This window comes from Anarhichas minor, unplaced genomic scaffold (genome assembly GCF_050575085.1).
Source record: "Anarhichas minor isolate MPS153535 unplaced genomic scaffold, ASM5057508v1 ptg000026l, whole genome shotgun sequence".
NCBI lineage: Eukaryota > Metazoa > Chordata > Actinopteri > Perciformes > Anarhichadidae > Anarhichas > Anarhichas minor.
In genome coordinates this window covers 12,532,234-12,552,835 of record NW_027466472.1, presented here as the reverse complement: position 1 = coordinate 12,552,835, position 20,602 = coordinate 12,532,234, and the positions used below count along the sequence as shown (strand labels likewise).

Sequence of the window (20,602 nt, the reverse complement as noted above, 5' to 3'; positions counted from 1 at the left end):
ACGCTGCTCGTTGAAGAGGGTGTAGGATGGCAGACAGCTTCGTGAGCTGCCTAATATACTGTAAGATCCGCACATATTTGGGTAGATGCGTCCCGATTAGCCAGCAATGCTAATGCAAATTGTTAGTGGGCTGAATAGTGCTTGTGTTTGCATACAATATTGTAACCTTTATAACTGGAAAGGGGCCAACAAGAGCTTCAAAAGGACACGGTTACTCCTTTAAAAAAAAGTGGAGGCCTGGCACGCCTGGGATTAACATAACTAAAATACAATTGAATTTCTAAATTTCTAAATGTTAGCATCAGATCATGCAGTCAACATCCTAAACCGCATACATTTTACACATTGTAAATGCGTTAGTATTTTCACCCTGTGTATAGGATAAGCAATAAAAAAGTTTATTCTCCCAGAATAAAATACATTAGCACACAGTATTTTGCAAACGTCAGAGACCTTTGAGACAGTTTCATCAATATTTACTTAATTACCACTGGTTTTCGTGTCTAGTGTGTACAATTCTTAACCAGCTAACCTGGTTGAAATCCAAAACTAAAATTCACAGGTACAGCAAGGTAGCAGATAAGCACAATATTTGCCCCAAAATCTGAGCTTCAGATGCTCCAGAGAATAGTCACCACTAAATATCTTTATATTGTCTAAATATACATTAAAGTGATATGTTCTTTGTAATTATATGTTCTTGTACAAACCATCTTTAAATAACATTAAACATTGATTTGAAATCTCAAACAGGTTAACTTATGGCTTGTCACTTCTTTTCTTTTCCCATTAGGTGCTGTTTTGTATTCTTTCCTGGCTTCAGTAAAATAATGTAACATTTTGGAGCAAACAGGCAGAACAACAAGCCAAAGCTGGAAGCCAGAATGGCAAATGACTCCACTGCATCTGCATAATTTCCAGGTGAGCTGATATAAGCAGGAATAAATGCTAGCCAGACAGCACAGAAGATCAGCATGCTGAAAGTGATGAACTTGGCCTCGTTGAAGTTGCCCGGCAACGTACGGGCGAGAAAAGCCAGTACAAAGCACAGACAGGCCTGTAAACCAATATATCCCAGAACACACCAGAATGCAATGCTGGAGCCCACACTGCACTCCAGTATGATCTTTGAGCGTTCATATTGTGTATTTGGAGATGGAGAAGGGGGAGCATCAATGAGCCAGGCAGCGCAGATAACAACCTGAATTAGAGTACTCGTGAAGATAATGGCTCTCTGCTGTTTGGGCCCCAGCCACTTCATGATGTTGTCCCCTGGCCTGGTGGCAGTGAAAGCAGCCAACACCACCAGGGTCTTCCCCAGGATGCAGGAGATGCAAAGTGAAAAAGTGATGCTAAAGGCAGTGTGGCGCAGCAGGCAGGACCAAAATGTTGGTTCTCCAATGAACAACAGGGAACACAGGAAACACAGAGTCAGAGCGAACAGAATGAAGAAGCTGAGTTCAGAGTTATTCACACGGACGATGACTGTGTTTCTATGATAGAAAAATACTGCAAATACAGCTATAGTGAGGCAGGCACCGACCACAGAGATCATTGTCAGGGTTATACCCAAGGAATCATAGGCCAAGAACTCCACTTTTTTTGGGATGCAGGCCGCTCTGTCGTTGTTTGACCAGAAGTCCTCGGGACAAAGTGAGCACTCTATTGAATCTAGGGAAGATGGTCAAAAAAAGAGTAGTTCAAACATTCAGTATTCAAATATTACATCACGGTAATAGAATATAGATTTGAATTAGGGATGTGTACAATTTGTATACCCTTGCTACCTCGCTACACTTGCAGCCTACACCAGAAATACTAGCTGGTTAAACTTGTTATTTTGTTAATGTTCACATTTAAATAACATTTTGACATATGCTGTCTGAGCTGTTGCTTGAGAGGCTGCTCCTGCTGCAACAGCAGCGACTCTCTGTTCTGATATTAACTCATCAGCCCTAATTTGAATTGTCATTATTTTTATGGCTTGGTTTTGAGCTCACTTGTCTGATTGCTAATTTTGCCACTGTCACATGGTACACAGTCAAAGCAGCAAACAGGCTCCCCACGACGGACAGCCTTCCGGGACCCTGGAAGACAGCTGGCACTGCATACAGACACTGGCACCTAGGGAGCAAATAATATATAAATATTGAAAATATATATACATATATATATATATATATATATATATATATGTATATATATATATATATATATATATATGTATATATATGTATATATATGTATAAATATATATATATGTATATATATGTATATATATGTATATATAGGGAGGCATTAAATCACCAAACAAGTCACACTGTTTGGTGGGCTTTGAACTGTTTACGGAATACAAAGGAACTCACATCAGATCCAGCTCGTTCTGCCCACCTGACTTACCTCCACCTCAACCTACAGAACTTCAATAGTTGGCATCTGATGAAGGTAAAAACACAGTGTGAGCAGCTTGCCTCACTCTGATGCCCTGCCCACATTATCCTGTCCTCCTGGATCACCAGCTCCTCTCCGGCAGGCTTGGTTCCATCAAACAACCCCACGTTGACAAATCCAATGTTCCCGCCCGTGCCTCTCTGCCAGTTGAGGATATCATAATATGGTATGGAGTCTCCCTTCAGGTCAAAGTTTACCTCCTCCTCTGCAATGTTAAATTTCACTTCCTGGAGGTAGTACTGGAGCTGGAAAACCAATAGATCATATTCTGAAAAATAAACCTCAAACACGATTTAGTTCACAATAACAGTAAGAAGACTATAACTATACCTGCCAGGGGTATATGTTGTTGCTTTGAGCACATGAGTTGTTTTGGAAAGGGCCAGTGCCTGGTTTACAGAGAAGAAGATTGTGCAGGGAATGAGCAACTGCATATACAGCTTTATAGACATTATAAGCCACCCTAGGGCTGGATGTATTCATGTAGGCTGAATGCTGCTCCAACAGGGACTCCTGCCCTGAGCATGGCGACAACTGGGAGCCAGGCGACGGAGAAGGATTGCAACCATACAGGGCCTCCCACAGCTCCTTAACCAGAATATTATTTGGATACATCTGAGGGTTAACTGTCTGCAGGTAGAGACTGAGTCTGGATATATGTCCCTTTCGTATGCCAAACCCGATGGTGCCCCCTAGGTAGGGGTAAAACTCGCTGCCCGTAAAGACAGATGCTGTGACCCAGGCCTCACTAGCCACCCACTGGATTCCAGTGATGTTCTGTGTCATGTAGTCCCTCAAAAAAGGTGTCATCTCTCCCTCAGCTGAAAATACCACCACCACTTTTGCTGAAGACCAACGCATCACCTTTACAGAGAGGCAGAAGATGAAGGAGGAAAGTTTCACAAGAGAGAAGGTAGAGAGAAGGCAAAAAAGAAAGCACATTAAAACTAAGTGACATTCAACAAAACACATAGGTGCATGATGTTAAATAACTGCATTTATTTGGTCACTATATGTAGGATTTAAAATATAATCTCGTGGTAATACAACAAAATACACTTTGGCAAACAGTGCACAGGGGACGCTAGAATAATGGGCTGAAAGCAACACATAGACTTCTACTAACTTCACCAGGGATGTCTAATTTCTATTACAAATTAACATGAAATTCCCTACATATGGGCTGACACTGATGTGTAATCAGCAACTACTATAAAAGGGTCTTGGGATGAATAAAAACGATCTAGTGCTTTGAAACTTAATTCAGTGTGTTGCATCTACCTCCATGATCTCCAGAGCCCTCTGGCGATTGTAGAGCAGAGGGATCATTTCTTGGTACGCCACACACACTTTGGTACCCTGTAATTCTCTCAGTAAACCTTGCACAGCAAATCGCCCGTACTCATGGTCCCCTCGCACCAGCCCCACCCAGGTCCATTTGAAGCGTACCAGCAGCTGAGCAATGGCTTTCACCTGGTTTAAACAGCAGAGAGTGGCAACTCACTCAAAACACAGTCATAAAAAAGAGTTAACTAACATAATGTTAATATTATTCTTTAGTCTATAAGTTATTTTCTCTTGTATTGCACTACCAGGCAACATACATATATGACAATTTCAAGAAATGCCTTTTTACACTGAAAGATGATCAACCCTTGAGGCCAAACCCTCACCTGATAGTCATCATTAGGGATTACTCTGAAGAAGGTGGGATATTCTCTTCTGTCAGTGAGACAGGCACATGAAGAAAAGTAGCTGATCTGTGTAAACAAATTTAAATCCAGTGAAAACAGATTGTAGGGTAATGTGCTCATGTTTTGGGGGGGATTAAGAAGAAAAGAGTTATCTTTACCATTGGAATTCTGAATGGCTGCAGGATTCTTGACACCACAATAGACTGAGCAGAACCAGATTCCCCAATCACAGCGAGGAGCGGAGAAGCCCCCTGGCACATGGGGGAGTCATCCTCGCTCAGCCCGTTCAACACAGCCAGAGCAGCCCTCTGGCCGGTCAGCGGATATGCACATGAATCAAATATTTTGTACCCAAGGGTGTAATTTGGCAACAGGTCTGCACTCTGATTTATCTCCTCCACTGCCAGCCTCATAGTCTGGGCCCAGCGGAAAGCCCTGGGATCAAAGCTGTAGACACAGATGCACACACCACACATTAATTAAAGGCATAAATGATTTTTTTTAAGTTGAAGTTAGTCTGATTTGCATCTTTGCATCTGTCTCGTAAAAAAGTAACAGAGTGGTTTCTTTTTGCTTAGTCCACATTTTCAAATCCTTTTTTTACTAATATGTTACTAAGATATATTTAAATAATGATCTATTTGACACGTCTTTAATTTTTGAATAATTTCCTCAGATGTTATCTTGAAAGACCCATATGATGTGAAATTAATATCAGTGGAAAATAGACACATGGTCAATTGCTACACTTCCAAGTTATTCATTCAAATTGATTGCTGTGTGCTATAGAGCATAGTCCCATTTTCCAAATTTGAATAATACCAAACTACATAGTTCTTGGAATCTTTTAAGGAAAATATTAGGATACATTATGACTTTTTCTGCCTCTCTCTGTAACTTTATGTTCTCTGTTATAAATATCAAACTCAAACTCAAAGTGCAATTCAGTTCAAGCCATCACTTTATGTTTATCTCACATGTCAGGCAAATTATCGCTGTATAGTAAAACCTGGTGAATAAAAATGCATTCGTTGAAGCAAAAGTACAAAATCAGACACCATTTGATTGAGAAAAAGTAAGTTACATACATCCACTATGATCTCCACATCTATCAAACTCACCCATTGCACTTCACTGGCAGTGCTCTGTAAGTGCAGTTGAGGTCTGGCATCTCCTGGTTATAGTGCAGTGGGAAGATCCCTCCAATAACATAGTCACCCTTGGCCACAAAGCTTGGCTGAAAGCTGTTTTGAAGTGTGCACACTTTGGCTGCAGATGGTGGTGAAGAGGTAAAGCTGGGAATTGGGTTACAAGTTATAGTGAGGACACAGAGAGAGTAAAGCAAGGGAAATAACACAAGTAGAGTCATATTGTTCACACATCCCTAAAGAGAGTAGACAGAGAGATACTAGACAAGATATATGCAGTATGTGACCCTCTTATTCTTGCATCTTATTAATGGCAAAGTAGCACTGGATTGGATATCAGCAGCCCCGCCCGATTTACTAAAGAGAGGTAATGCAGACTGAATGATGCAAATAAATGATATAACAGGACATTGATACAAGAGATGGGATTTCCTAATAAAAAAGACTTTCAACTTACTTTCTACTTTATAATAGTTAGAACTAATTTAGTAAAATGTGATTAATCTTATCTACTTGTGGGTTATATTCATTCAGTCTGGATTTAACTGTTTCATAGAAGTGTTCATTCAAATCTATGGTATTTTTAGAGGATGTAGATTGAATGGTATTGCTTTATACTGAGGTATTTCAAACAATGGGTTGACCATTCCAGACAAACTGGTTGTCCACTAATCACAGGGTTGGTGGTTCAATCCCTAAACAAGCTTATCTTCGATTCTGTTTTTAATGTTTATGGACAGGATCTCAAGGCGCAACTGAGGGAGGAGAGTGTCTTGTTTGGGGACCTCAGAATTGCAGCTCTGCTCTTTGTAGATGATGATGTTCTGTACACATCTGGTCCATCAGACCGTGACCTTCAGCAAGCACTGGGGTGGTTTACATGCGAGTGTGAAATGGATGAAAGTCATTACCTCTAAATCTGAGGCCAATGCGTCTCTGCTGTAAAATTATGAATGGCGGTCCCCAGGTTGAGAGTGAGTCACTGCCCCGAGCGAGGGAGTTCAATTACGAAGGGGTCTTGTTCATCAGTGAGGGTAAAATGGAGCATGAGATGAACAGGCGGTTTTGTGTGGCGTCAGCAGTGATGCAGGCGTTGTACCGTTGTGATAAAGAGGGGGCTAAGCTGGAAGGCAAAGTCTAAATTTACCAGTCCATCTAGGTTCTGACCCTGACCTGTGGTCGTGAGCATTGGGATGTGACTGAAATAATGACACTGCGAATACAAGCAGGGTGGGTGAGACAAATAATGAGTACTGTCAAATACATATCACAGTCTTCGTCTGCACATTTAATTCTTCTGGCAATGTTTGCCCAGCAGTGCGTAACATTGCCCATTAGTACACAACCAGTTCCGTCACTGCATCTAACAAAGTGACTGGTAGATGATTTCTTCTCATCTGCTATATTATGTCCTGCAAGAATGTCAATCTGAGAGGGCAAGCGGTGGCGTCAGGCTGAGGAAATGCCAGCGGAGCCTGTATGGTTTAGAACACTGAGGTGCTTTTTTAACTCAATTTCGAACTATGCATTTTATTAATTAAAACGTGTCCCCAAATATGAGTAATTCATATTCTTATCACACAAAGGTTTTTATTTCTGTAATTAACATTTGCACATTAGCTTTACACAGTACTTATATACACACTTAAATCCTCTATTATCAAACAATAAACAATTCATGATGTCACATAATTTAATCATTTTTCAACAAAGATACAATAATTAAATTTCTAGTAAATGATGCATTCAGTGATACTTAATATATATCTATATAGATAAGTAATCACCTCCATTCATGATTTTTGCCTACAGCACAGTAAATCTTGTGCATTTTCAAGCATCACAATATGTATAAAACATAAGACATTAATTAAATATTAGACCTATTGTTGAAAACTATGCAGTACATAACAATACATTAAAGGAAGTAACAGCAGGACTATCTTAAAAAATTAAGAAATCCTAATTTCTGGAAGAGTTTTTCCCATGACATGTTTCTTGGTATTTTTCTCTGGCTTGATCAATATTATGTAACATTTAGGTGCAAAAATGCTAGTAAATAAGCCAAATGCTGAAGACAAAATTGCAAATATTTCCATAGCTACAGTGAACTTCCCAGGAGAGCTGACATACGCTGGGATAAAGGTGATCCAGACAGCACAGAATATCAGCATGCTGAATGTGATTAATTTGGCTTCATTAAAGTTATCAGGCAAATTTCTTGCTAGAAATGCCAGGACCAAACATATTAATGCAAGGATCCCTATGTACCCCAGCACTGCATAGAAAGCAGCCTCAGAGCCTGTATTACATTCTAAAACAATCTTCTTATTGTTGTGTCTGAAAACCATGTCTGGAAAAGGTGGATTTAACTTAAGCCACAACACACATATCACTATCTGAATCAAAGTGCAGGAGCAAACTATGATCCTTTGCTGTGCAGGACCAAACTTTCCTGCAAATGTGTTGCCAGGAAATGTCGCTTTGAAAGCTGTAACGACAACCATAGTTTTTCCCAAGACACAGGAAATACAAAGTGCAAACGTCACACCAAAAGCTGTGTGGCGCAGAATGCATGTCCAGATTGTAGGTCTGCCGATGAATGTGAGGGGACAGAGAAAACACAAAAAAAGAGAAAGCAACAGGAAACAGCTCAGCTCAGAGTTGCTGGCTTTTATCACAGGAGTCTCTCTGTAGCGGATAAAGACCATCATCGTAGCCAGCGACAGGGAGGCCCCTAGCAGGGATACAACTGTAATAGCTATTCCCATCGGCTCATGATACGTCAGGAACTCAATTGCTTTAGGAATGCACTCATCTTTCCCCGCATTGGACCAGTATTCCCGTGAACAGGGTGTGCAGTCTGCTGCACCTGTTGAACATGATCAGAAAGAATTGGTGCAGGGACACTGGCAATGATATATTCTATACATAATATATACGCAAACACCAAGAAGATGCTATGGTATTGGATTTTGGATGTTTTTACATTTGGCAATCATGGTTTTGATACCTGTTGAGTTGGCTATGGTTCCATCAGCACATGGGATACAGTCAAAACAGCAATGGGGTTTTCCCTTTTTTTGAGCTTTCCTTGTTCCTACTGGACAAGCATCAGAGCACATCGCCGTTGGAACCTGAGAAAATAAAAAGGTTCAAATATATGTATTGTTCTGATCTACTGATCTTATGTTTCAACAAAATTTATTACATAAAAAAAGTTTTTTTTTTTACCATTTTGCCTGTCCTCCACACAATGTCTTCCTTCTGGATCCTGAGCTTATAATTAACGTGAGCCGCAGAGGCAAAATGACCCACTGTGACATGTTGCACCTGCCCATCTATAAGTTGCCAGTTAATAATATCATAAGAGGGAGGAGGGTCACCATTGACATCAAAAAACACATGATCCCCAAACTGATTCTTAAAATTCACCCTTCGTAGGTGATCAGTGACCTGAGAAAAGGAACAGATTATGTATTACATATTCTATGTTTATATTGACAAGATAATTATACAAACACATTCTTAACTAACTTAACTTGCACCATTTCTCACCTCTTTGGGCTGAATTTCCGATACATTCAAACATGGCCTCACTGTGTTTTCTCCGACTGGTTGACAGAATATCAGCTGATGTAGGGCATGTGCAATGGCATAAACTGCTTTATACACATTATAGGACACTCTGAGCTGTGTGACATTAAAGAATACATCCTGGGAATTCAATAGTGTCTCATAGCCTGTGCATATTTCATTTGTTGCCTCAGTCCCTGTTTGTTCCCCAGGTAAGAGAGGACGACAGCCGACCATAATTTCCCAGAAATCCCTCACAAAGGTTGCACTTGGATCAGTATAAGGGCTAATGCCTGTAAGAAATTGTTTTAGATTTGGAATAGCCATCTTCTTCACCACGAATCCTAGGGCTCCACCAAAAGCTCGATAGATTTCGGGTGTGGAGGGTCGAGTTGCTGTTATCCAGGCCTCACTGGCAATCCACTGAATTCCTGTAATGTTTTGTTTCACGACCTCTTTCATCAAAGGGTAAAAGTCACCCTCTGGAACAAAAGCAAGAATGACTTTGACAGCTGACTGCTTAATCATTTCCACAACATCCAGAATTTTATCCATAGTATATGTACGTAGAATTGTCCCGACAAATGCTATACAAACCCCAAGCTTCTTAACCTCCTCAGTAAAAGCTTGAATCCCACCTCGCCCGTAGTCATTGTCTGACTGTATAGCCCCAATCCACTGCCAGCCAAAACGTTTTACGAGTGCTGCCAAAGCTTTTGCCTGGAAATAGTCACTGGGGATTGTCCGAAAAAATGTTGGATATTTAGCTCTGTCGCTCAGACAAGCACATGTTGAGAAGTAACTTACCTATAAAAAGAACACCAAAAGTGTCAAAAAACAAACACTACATTAGCACAAAATATCACAAAACACTAATGCAATAAAACATCTAATTTAATCTCTTACTATTGGCACTTGAAACGGTCCAAGAGTTCCAGCCACTGCTAAAGACTGAGATGATCCTGATTCTGCTATAAGTGCAGATATAGCGGGAGGACACGGGGCATTGAGTTCTCTCTCCTCTGGTCCACTAGCCAGTGTTAGTGCAGCGCGTAAAGTATTTGTGGGAGATGCACAAGAGTTAAGGATCCTATAGCCAAGAGATATGTTTGGCAGGAAAGCAGGATCATTGTTGATTTCTTCAGTTGCAAATATCATCACTTGGGTCCATCGAAAAGCCCGCAGGTCAAATCTAAAAGGTTTTGGTGATTGAAATAGATTGTAAAATTACAGAGCTACAGCTGTACAGTGCATGAACGTACAATGGCAAGCTTGTAAGATAAGGAGCATGTATGAAGTAAGTCAGACATGTTAAAACTTACCCTGCACACGTCACTCTAGGTGGCTCGCTCTCGAACATAGGGGTGATACTAATTTCTTTGTTGAAAACCGGGAAAATCCCCCCTACCATTACGTCTCCCTGCTTGAACAAACTAGGCATGTCAAACTTCCTGAACAGTTCACAGCCAGAAACTGTGTTCGGGCAGAGAACAAAGAGAGACAAGATAATAGCTCTCTGCAGCTCATGCATGTTTTAATAGTGATGAGGACACAGCCCTTACAACAAGTGCGTTAGGTTGATCTGCTCTCTTCATAAAAGGTTGATTTATTTCCCACAGGGCATGATAGTCTTAGATGGGTAGGATTAATACATCAGGGAAGGGTGATTGTTATATTCAGTACACTACGTACACTTCGCTAACATATCTACTGGGCACAGTTACGTTTTGTAAGATACTTTGATAATGTGCGTTGACCTTCATAATGAAGAAAGTGAGTAGCATACTGGAGAAATTTGGAGGCTTTAGATTTTTGGAGGTTGTTAAGTTAATTGCAGGGCCAAGAACACTTTGTGAAGTGTGAAAACATGATGTGGAAAAAGAATATAGGTTTATTTTTAACCAAATATACCAATATGCACAAATATGTGTGTGTGTGTGTGTGTGTGCACTTGCTTTGTATTTATCACTGTGCCACTTTTTTATCATGAGAGTGTGTAACTGTATTTACATGAATGTGTTTCTTTTGCACTCTGTCTTTTGATGTTTTATGTAAAGCGCCTTGAATTGCTTTGTTGCTGAAATGTGCTATAAATAAACTTGCTTTCTTATGAAACTTGCCTAAATAGGATCATCATGTCAATTTCCTTTGATTTTGAATAGATATTTTAATTGTATTAACATGAACTGAAATATTTAGCATTTACATAAGACAGATGCACAATGAATGAATCACAAAATAAATATATATTAACTGGAAGTTACTATGTATTACTATGTAGTGAATACAATGCACAGACATCCCCCCTAGTTGTGAGATAACATCTGCTGGCCGTTTTGGATATTACATACATTGAAGTATAAAATTTGTTACATTACATTACATTTCAGTCATTTAGCAGACGCTTTTATCCAAAGCGACTTACAATAAGTGTATTCAACATCGGTTTTCGAGAGAACTAGTCACCAGAAGTCATAAGTGCATCTCCTTTCTTCAAACAAGCATCTAAGAGCATAAACCAGAGCCAGTGCAGAAACAAACGAATGCAATAAGTGCCACAAACTAATATGAATACAATAAGTGCAATAAGCTAGTATGAATACAATAGATGCTAAGTAAGTGCTAAATGGAAGGCTAAGGGTAGGCCTTCTTGAAGAGGTGAGTTTTCAGCCTGCGCCGAAAGATGGGCAGCGACTCCGCTGTCCTGACGTCAGTGGGGCGTTCATTCCACCACTGTGGGGCCAGGACAGAAAACAGCCGCGACCAGGTCGATCGGCTGCAGGGACCTCTGAGCGACGGGGCAACCAATCGCCCCGAGGCAGCAGAGCGAAGAGGTCGGGCGGGGGTGTAAGGCTTGACCATGGCCTGGAGATATGAAGGAGCTGTTCCTTTCACTGCCCTGTAGGCTAGCACCAGAGTCTTAAACTGGATGCGAGCTCTTACAGGTAGCCAGTGTAGAGAACGGAGAAGGGAAGTTGTATGGGAGAACTTGGGGCGATTGAACATCAGGCGAGCTGCAGCTTTCTGGACAAGCTCCAAAGGTCTGATGGCCGACGCCGGGGCTCCGGCAAGTAGTGAGTTGCAGTAGTCCAGGCGGGAGATGACAAGAGCCTGGATTAGCTCCTGCACCGTCTCATCAGTGAGGAAGGGGCGAATCCTCCTGATGTTGTAGAGTAGGAATCTGCAGGAGCGTGTAACCGATGCAATGTTTGCTGAGAACGACAGTTGGTCATCCAGGGTCACACCCAGGTTTCTCGCAGTCCGAGTTGGAGTCACCACGGTATTGTCAATGGTGATGGACAGGTCTCGGTGAGGGCAACCCTTCCCCGGGATTAACAGTAGCTCGGTTTTGTCCAGGTTGAGCTTGAGGTGGTGTGTCGTCATCCACTTCGAGATGTCAGCCAAGCACGCAACGATGCGTGCCTCCACTTGAGTGTCACCGGGGGGAAATGACAAGACCAGCTGGGTGTCATCGGCATAACAATGGTAAGAGAAGTCATGCGAGCGAATAACAGAACCCAGAGATGTTGTGTAGAGCGAGAAAAGAAGGGGGCCCAGGACTGAGCCTTGTGGAACCCCCGTAGTCAGCATGCATGGTTCCGACACGGCCCCCCTCCATGTCACCTGGTAGGATCGACCTGTCAGGTAGGATGCAAACAGGGAGAGTGCAGAGCCTGAGATGCCCATCCCCACGAGGATGGAGAGGAGGATCTGGTGGTTCACAGTGTCAAACACCGCAGACAGGTCCAGGAGAATCAGGACAGAGGAGAGAGCTCACGCTGCGTGAAGCGACTCCGTCACCGCAAGGAGGGCTGTCTCAGTCGAGTGACCCACTTTGAACCCGGACTGGTCAGGGTCCAAGAGGTTGTTTTGGTGGAGATAGGAAGACAGTTGAGAAGAGACAGCACGTTCAAGTGTTTTGGAAAGAAAGGGTAGAGAAACCCGTCTGAAGTTCTTGACATCAGTGGGGTCAAGTGATGGTTTTTTCAGAAGGGAGGTGACTGGCAGTCTTGAAAGCCGTGGGAAAGCATCATGCAAACTAAAGAAAACAATGGTATACAACAGGATTCAGCATAGATTTGGACGAAATGGCATTCTTACCACAAATTAAACAAATATATATATCACAGTTACAAACTACATTTTATATACCATATACTCAACAGTATTTATGATGAAATAAAAATGTGAAAAAAAGACATGAGTCACAGTATTCAATGTATTCAACTCATCACAACAAGTAAAAAAAAACATGAATTGCAATGTCTTGCCCTTCTATAATATCTTAATATGCAATAACAGGGGTTCATTTGTTGTTACACCAATGCCATTTGTTTTGCAGGACACTTAGTGATCACAGATTAAAGACTTCTTGGTGGTATTTTGCCCATTAAATGTTTTTTTGAGTTTCGTTCTGGCCTGAAGATAATAATGTAACATTTCGGGAAAAAAATGCATACCAGCAGTCCAAAACTGGAGGCCAGAATGGCAAATATCTCCACAGCCACAGTGAACTTCCCGGGAGAGCTGACATATGCTGGGATAAATGTGATCCAGACTGCACAGAATATTAGCATGCTGAAGGTGATCAGTTTGGCTTCATTAAAGGTGTCTGGCAGCTTTCTAGCAAGAAAGGCAAGTACAAAACACAAGAGAGCAAGAAGTCCGATGTAACCCAACACAGCCCAGAACCCAAAAGCTGAACCAAGGGCACACTCTAAGATTATCTTTTCTTTATAGTACTTCATGTTCCTCTTTGGGAATGGAGGATTAATTCTCAGCCAAAGAATACAAATTATAACTTGAATGAGTGTGAAAGCTGAAACACTGAGCCTCTGCTGTGCAGGCCCAAACCATTTCATCACATTACGACCTGGAAGTGTGGCCCTGAAGGCCATTAGCACCACTATAGTTTTCCCCAGAACACAAGAGATACAGAGGACAAACGTGATGCCGAATGCTGTGTGTCGCAGCATGCAGGACCACTCAGTGGGCCGGCCTATGAAGGTCAGAGCACACAGGAAACACAGCTTTAATGAGAACAGCAGCAGGAAGCTCAGCTCGGAGTTGTTGGCTTTCACAATAGGAGTCTCTTTATGAGTCAAAAAAATGATTGACGTCAGAAGAGATAAAAAGACGCCACCACAGCCAAATCCAGCTAAAACGGTTCCCAGGATCTCTTTGTAGGAAAGGTATTCAGTCGGTTTTGGAAGACACTTGTCTTTCTTTTCATTTGGCCAAAATTCAGGTGGACAGATCAAACAGTGTGGAGAATCTGTAAAATAAATGAAATTATACAGAAATACAATCATTAAACCAAAATAAAATATCGTTCAAAATTATATTTGTTATCAGTATAAAACTTTTTTTTTCATTTATCCTTGATACAATGCATGAATGACTCCAATTTGAAATCTGTTACTCACTTGTCTGATTACTTATTGATCCCTCAGGACACTCAAAGCAGTCAAAGCAGCACACGGGCTTAAACTTGTTTATGGCCTTACGGGTCCCTGCTGGGCATGGATCTCTGCAGACAGATCTTGGCACCTGATTAGGCAAAACACATGTCAAAAATGTTTGTATGTCAGACATCGCAATGTTGCATAAAGTTTTTAAGTGATTCGCGTCAAGACTCCATCTTACTGTACATGTTGCATGTGTGCGGGGACTGACGTCCACAGGGGCAGCTGACCTGAATACTCTTTAAGACATTACCTGTGCTGGCCACAGAGTACTCTCATCAGCTGTCCCTATGGAGGTCGGTGTCCTGGGTTACACAATGCAATCTTCCGTTCACTTTACCTCATGACTGTTTCCTCCCCAAACTATTTTGGTGTTGTCTTTTAGTTTGAATTCTTCCCCCTCTGGGTACGAGGTATCATATTGACCAACATTGACAATCTCAACAGAGCCATCTTCTTTTATTTGCCAGTTAACTAAGTCATACTGGGCAACTGAGTCTCCATTTTCATCAAAGAAAACCTTGGCCCCATTCTGTGTTGTGAAGTTCACATAGTTAATGTGTTTCAACACCTGTAGAGAGACAATCAGCACATTCTAGCAAACAAACAAACTTGCAACCAAAAGAGAAACCTTTAAGACATTAGTATTGAAATGGTACCCAAAATGAATACATAAGATTGTATTGCTTTGCATTCATCACAAAACAGAATCACTAAATACTAAATATGTATGCTATGGCTGAATAAATACACAATAACTTACTAGCTTAGGCTGAACTTCGGTCTTGTTCACACAGGGCTTTCCAGTGGTGGGATTTGAGCCATTTTTACATTGCAGTAGTGCATGTAGGGCATATGCCACCAAGTACACAGCTTTGTACACATTATTCTCATTCCTGAATTGTGTCACGTCTGTGTAGTCACTGGATACCGTCCGGAGATCCTCTGTGCCAGTGCACATAGTAGTGGTATTTGACGGAGAGAAGCTGCAGTCAAAGAACTTCTCCCAGAAAGCTTTTATTATCGTGCTCTGTGGTTCATCCGAAGGTTTCAAGTTGAGTAAGTATTCACCAAGACCTGGTATGTATGCCAGAGGGATGGCAAAGCCCATTGCTCCCTGTAAAATGTTCTTTCTCTTGACAGAAGCCAGGTCTGCCTGCGTGATCCAAGCCTCACCTCCAAGCCACTGCTTTCCAGTGATGTTATAATTTTCAATTTTTGAAAGGAACGATTTGGTGAAAGACAAGGACATAAACAACAGGACCACTTTTGAAGAGGACTCCCTTAGTGTCTGTACAATAGCATCCAACTTGACTAGATTTGTCTTAGAGTACGGTAATGTGTATTCAACACATATGCCCTCTTTCTGTGCTTCCATGTTGAATTTAGCTGTACCTTCTTCTGAGTACAAAGTTTTCGAGTATATAATCCCCACCCAGCGCCAGTCAAAATATTTCATAATCTGCACCAGACCATGGATTTGGAAGTGGTCACTTGGCACAGTTCTGAAGAATGTGGGGTACAGTCTTTTGTCACTCAAACAAGCACAGGTTGAAAGATGGCTTACCTTCAAAGAGAAAAAAGAAAATCTTAAAAACAATATATATACATATCTTTCAAAGATGGATTACAAATAAACATAAAATACAATGAAAATTGGAGAGTTTGCAGGTATTTCTTCTTACCTGTGGAATAGATAGCGGGCTTAGTATGATGTTTATGTCTTCACTCACTCCAGAGGATGAATGGCCTAAGAGAGCCTGGATCTGATCACTGCAGCCCTTTGAATCTGCTCCATTTACTGCTTCTACAGCTGCTCGCATCAGGTTTTCACTCCCACAGCCGTTGTACAGCCTATAGCCCAGGCTCACTCCGGGAAGGAGCTTAGTATCTCTGTTAATCTCCTCCACAGTAAAAATCACCGTTCGGGCAAACTTCAATTCCCTGTCATTCAACCTGTAAACACAGTGTTAAGTGTATTGACAAATTACTAATAAACAAGTCATTATAGCTGATCATTATGCAACACATCAAACTGACACATAAACCATGCTATTTTCATACATTGCATACAGTTTTTACATATTTGAACCACCTACTTAATGCAGTATGTGTGTGGAAGTGCCTGGTAGCCATGATCAATCAGTTTGCGTGTACTACTCATAGCGAAAACTCCTCCTATCATAAGATCACCTCCTTTGGAAAATTCCATGAACCCTGTCTGTCCGATCACTTTGCAAGTTTGGTTTTCTGACCTTGCCCTTGCCAGCAGAGAGAATAAGATAAAAGTGATCCAACCCATCACGAGTCACCCTCCCCTTCAGTGAAGCAACTCTGACCTGGGAGGTGACCTTTATAGCTTTTCCTACCATATGAGAAACATCAGCAGCCAATGTGAGCACACTTAATTCTCGATAGAGATTTTCTACGCATCACTGCACTTCTGAGAAACTGATCCTGCTGATTGACATGAAGACAGAGGTCTGATTTACATTTTTTTTAATCTGAAAATGGACGTAAGGAGTAAGTAAGGAAGTGAAGTATTGAATAGGCTGTGAGTACATACTGTGCTGTGCAGTACTTCTCAGTCATTTCTCAGGAACTCTATACACTTTATAGAGTTTAAACTTTACAGTATACACTTGTTAAGATGGTGTGGATACCATGCAGTCTTCACAGCCAGTTGATGAAACCCCATTGTTTATTAATTGGTACACCTTTGTTTATAATAGACAGTATGATGTTGTATGAGCTGTGCCATATAATCATGTATTTGATCACCTCAATTTGCAGAGTCTATGTCTGTGTTTTATCTCTCTGAGATCTCGGGTTTCTGAGACCTTACCACCTTATTCTATACTCTGGTATCAAATTGACAATTAACTATTGAAATCCAAAACTACAGATAGTATTTTTTTGGTAATTATTCATGCTTAGTTTTATGCTTTATTCAGCTCTCCCAGCTGCACGTGCCCGACTCCACCTGCAAGTGGATCACAGACTTCCTGTCTAACAGGAAGCAGCACGTCAAGCTGGGAAAACACGTCTCAGCCTCCCGGACCATCAGCACCGTTTCCCCCCCAAGGCTGCGTTCTTTCCCCTCTGCTCTTCTCCCTGTACACCAACAGCTGCACCTCCAGTCACCAGTCCATCAAGCTCCTGAAGTTCGCGGATGACACCACCCTCATTGGACTCATCTCTGGTAGGGATGAGTCCGCCTACAGGTGGGAGACTGACCATCTGGTGACCTGGTGCGGTCTGAACAACTTGGAGCTCAACGCTCGAAAGACATTGGAGATGGTTGTGGATTTCCGGAAGATTGCAGCCCCACATGTCCCTATCACCCTGTGTGACTCTCCCATCGACGCGGTGGAGTCCTTCTGCTTCCTGGGCTCCATCATATCCCAGGACCTCAAGTGGGAGCTGAACATCAGCTCCATCACTAAAAAGGCTCAGCAGAGGATGTACTTCCTGAGGCAGCTGAAGAAATTCAACCTGCCAAAGACAATGATGGTGCATTTCTACACAGCCATCATTGAGTCCATCCTCTGCTCCTCCATCACAGTCTGGTACGCTGCAGCCACAGCCAAGGACAAGGGCAGGCTGCAGCGCATCATTCGCTCTGCCGAGAGGGTGATTGGCTGCAATCTGCCGTCCCTCCAGGACTTGTTGGCGTCAAGGACCCTGAAGCGAGCAAGGAAGATTGTAGCCGACCCCTCTCACCCTGGACAAAAACTGTTTGTGGCACTTCCATCTGTAGGAGGCTGAGGTCCATCAGGACCAAGACCTCACGCCACACGAACAGCTTCTTCCCGTCCGCAGTCGGGCTCATTAACAGAGCCCGGGTCCCCCACTGACTCTGTCACCGCAGGACAAATTCCCACCGGTCACTCCCCTGCATCCCTTCTATTACACTCGACACTTTACACTACACTTACATCTCACTTGTTTATAGTCCTGTCGTCTGTTCGTTGTTTATAGTCCTGTTATCTGTTCGTTTGTGCACTTTATTTTAGATTTCACTTTATTTTATATTTCATCTTTATTTTATATTTCATTTATTTTATATCTTACTTTATTTATTATTTCATATCTCTTGTGAATTTTAATATGTTTCTACTTGCACTGATTGTTGATTGTTGTTGATTGTTAAATGTTTGCACCTCCCGTCACGCCAAATTCCTTGTATGTTCAACATACATGGCAATAAACGGTTCTGATTCTGATTCTGATTCTGATTTACATTTTAGTAAAAATAACAGATTTAGCTCAACATCAATTTCGCTCATGCATCATTATATTATTAAATAATCGACTTGACTGCATTTATATACAGTTATATCCAAAGCACAAACAGTTTGCTTCTCATTCACCTATTCATCCACACAATCACACACTAATGACAGCGCAGTAAGGAGCTGGCCTACCCATGAGGAGCTATTAGGGTTCAATGTCGTGTTTAAAGGACACTTCAAAAAATGAATGAGTTCATTCTGATACAAGCCATTCTTAAAATGCATAACCAACCCCAATTTGTTTGATATACACTGTATTATAAAAAATGTAAATGCAGTGTCAAAGATAGCATTTGTTAGAGGGTTAAGGTTTTGTTGTTAAATTACCCCAATAACTTAACACTCAAACTAATTAGCTGCATGTCTTTATTTTCTATTCAATGTTGTGGTTCGCATGACATGAAATGTTATCTCAGCCCACTAGAGGGTAGTTTAGATTGATCTATTTTCTTGTCCTCTTTCTTTCTGTACTTTGGTCTAATGTATATCTAAATGCATTGGGCTTAATTTCATTACAACAGGATTTAATGAAATACATTTTTAAGAACGGTTACACATACGCATATTCATGAATGAGTTATTTAAACAGTTCAATAGAGTAATCATTTAAAATGTGTTATAATATATTTACTCTCACTATGGTCACTGTAAAGTTTTACATTTGTGTGCCATGCTAAGGGATTACAATAAATGAAGGCAATATCTCCATAAAAAAAGAAAATGTTTAATACACTTATAAAGAGCTCTGTACAAGTGTTTATCACAGTCAGAACTTGTGTGAAATGTGTTGTAGCACTGATAAAAATGTAGCTACAGAGGCTTATTACATTCAACTTTCATGGTCTTCAATCACTGTCAAGTGTATGCTATCTTGTGTGAAATAAAAAAGAAGAGAAATTAAATATTCGCCATCACTTCAGCTGCTGAGCATGTCAATGGAACTGGTACACTGATCAAAGTTAGATACAGTAGGGTATGTTTAATGGTTTTATTTTTAAATGAACCTGTTGACATTAATGACCAGCACATATTTTATTGGTACCCTTGAGTTCTGCAGACAGGTTACCAGTTGCACATGTAAAAGGACACTCAAAACATTCAGTCTTGTCAGGATTGATTGTAGCAAACTGGAAAGTGAGACGAACACACAGAGCAACGTAGCCAGTAACTCTATCTGCCCTAACACAGCCCAGGATCCTAGTGTTGATCCCACACTACCCTCAACAAGTATGTCTTCAAACAAGAGTTTTCCGTTCTTTCTTGGAAAAGGAGAACTGAAAGTCAGCCAGATAAACAACACAGTGACAGGCAGAGCCCTAAATTGTTGCTGCGTGAGACACAATTTCATGACAGTATGAGCAGCCCTGCAGGCAATTAACACATGAACAGTTTTCCCCAGACCACAAGAGAGGAAGACAACAAAGGAGATCCTGACAGCTACCGGGGACCACTCAGAGGGCTGATGGATGGTAACTGATGGTGAAAAACAGCGCAATGTCATGGTGAAAAACATCACCATCGTGGAGTTGCTACCATGAGCAGAGCTGACTCTGTTTGATGACCTCTTGATTCTTGTCATGTATATTTCAAGCAGTAACACGGCTGCCAGAAAATATCTTGCTATCCATCTGCTGGTGTCTACAGGCATCCCACTCTTCACCCTGCCTGTGTAAACACGAAAGAAAGTGTGAGATTACTATCTAACTTGTAAAAAAAATGAAAGCATGCTTTTCTTGCAATGAATGGCATTTTTGTTTTGTTTTTCAGTATCACCTGCTTGTTTCAGAAGTACTTCTTTAAGACAGTGTGATGCAGAGAACTTTGATGGCATCTGATGACAAGATGTGAAAGGTTATTACTAAATGATAAAGTATGTGTTAGATAATACACATTTTTCAGATAATATACATTTATATTCACATATATATATATATATATATATATTAGTGCTGGGCAAGTTAACGCGTTAATTT

General features: G+C 41.2%; 3 protein-coding genes across 3 annotated transcripts; all 3 read right to left on the bottom strand.

The window, feature by feature from the left end:
• Positions 1-769: 769 nt before the first annotated feature.
• olfcv3 (olfactory receptor C family, v3) lies at positions 770-6,448 on the bottom strand. The gene is made up of 9 exons (XM_076100617.1): positions 6,441-6,448; positions 5,267-5,440; positions 4,304-4,592; positions 4,125-4,211; positions 3,733-3,924; positions 2,782-3,315; positions 2,472-2,696; positions 2,001-2,124; positions 770-1,671 (listed from the first exon to the last, which is right to left on the bottom strand). Exons 1-9 carry the CDS (start codon positions 6,446-6,448, stop codon positions 770-772), a joined length of 2,535 nt encoding a protein of 844 aa, XP_075956732.1.
• Positions 6,449-7,245: 797 nt separating this feature from the next.
• On the bottom strand, positions 7,246-10,280 carry LOC142959362 (extracellular calcium-sensing receptor-like). The gene is made up of 6 exons (XM_076100616.1): positions 10,192-10,280; positions 9,776-10,061; positions 9,104-9,676; positions 8,627-8,749; positions 8,307-8,430; positions 7,246-8,159 (listed from the first exon to the last, which is right to left on the bottom strand). Exons 1-6 carry the CDS (start codon positions 10,278-10,280, stop codon positions 7,246-7,248), a joined length of 2,109 nt encoding a protein of 702 aa, XP_075956731.1.
• A 2,950-nt stretch (positions 10,281-13,230) lies between these two features.
• Positions 13,231-16,926, bottom strand: LOC142959361 (extracellular calcium-sensing receptor-like). Its single transcript, XM_076100615.1, has 6 exons — positions 16,901-16,926; positions 16,020-16,290; positions 15,098-15,901; positions 14,675-14,905; positions 14,296-14,419; positions 13,231-14,144 (listed from the first exon to the last, which is right to left on the bottom strand). The coding sequence occupies exons 1-6, from the start codon at positions 16,924-16,926 to the stop codon at positions 13,231-13,233; spliced, it is 2,370 nt and encodes a 789-aa protein (XP_075956730.1).
• Between the last annotated feature and the right edge of the window lie 3,676 nt (positions 16,927-20,602).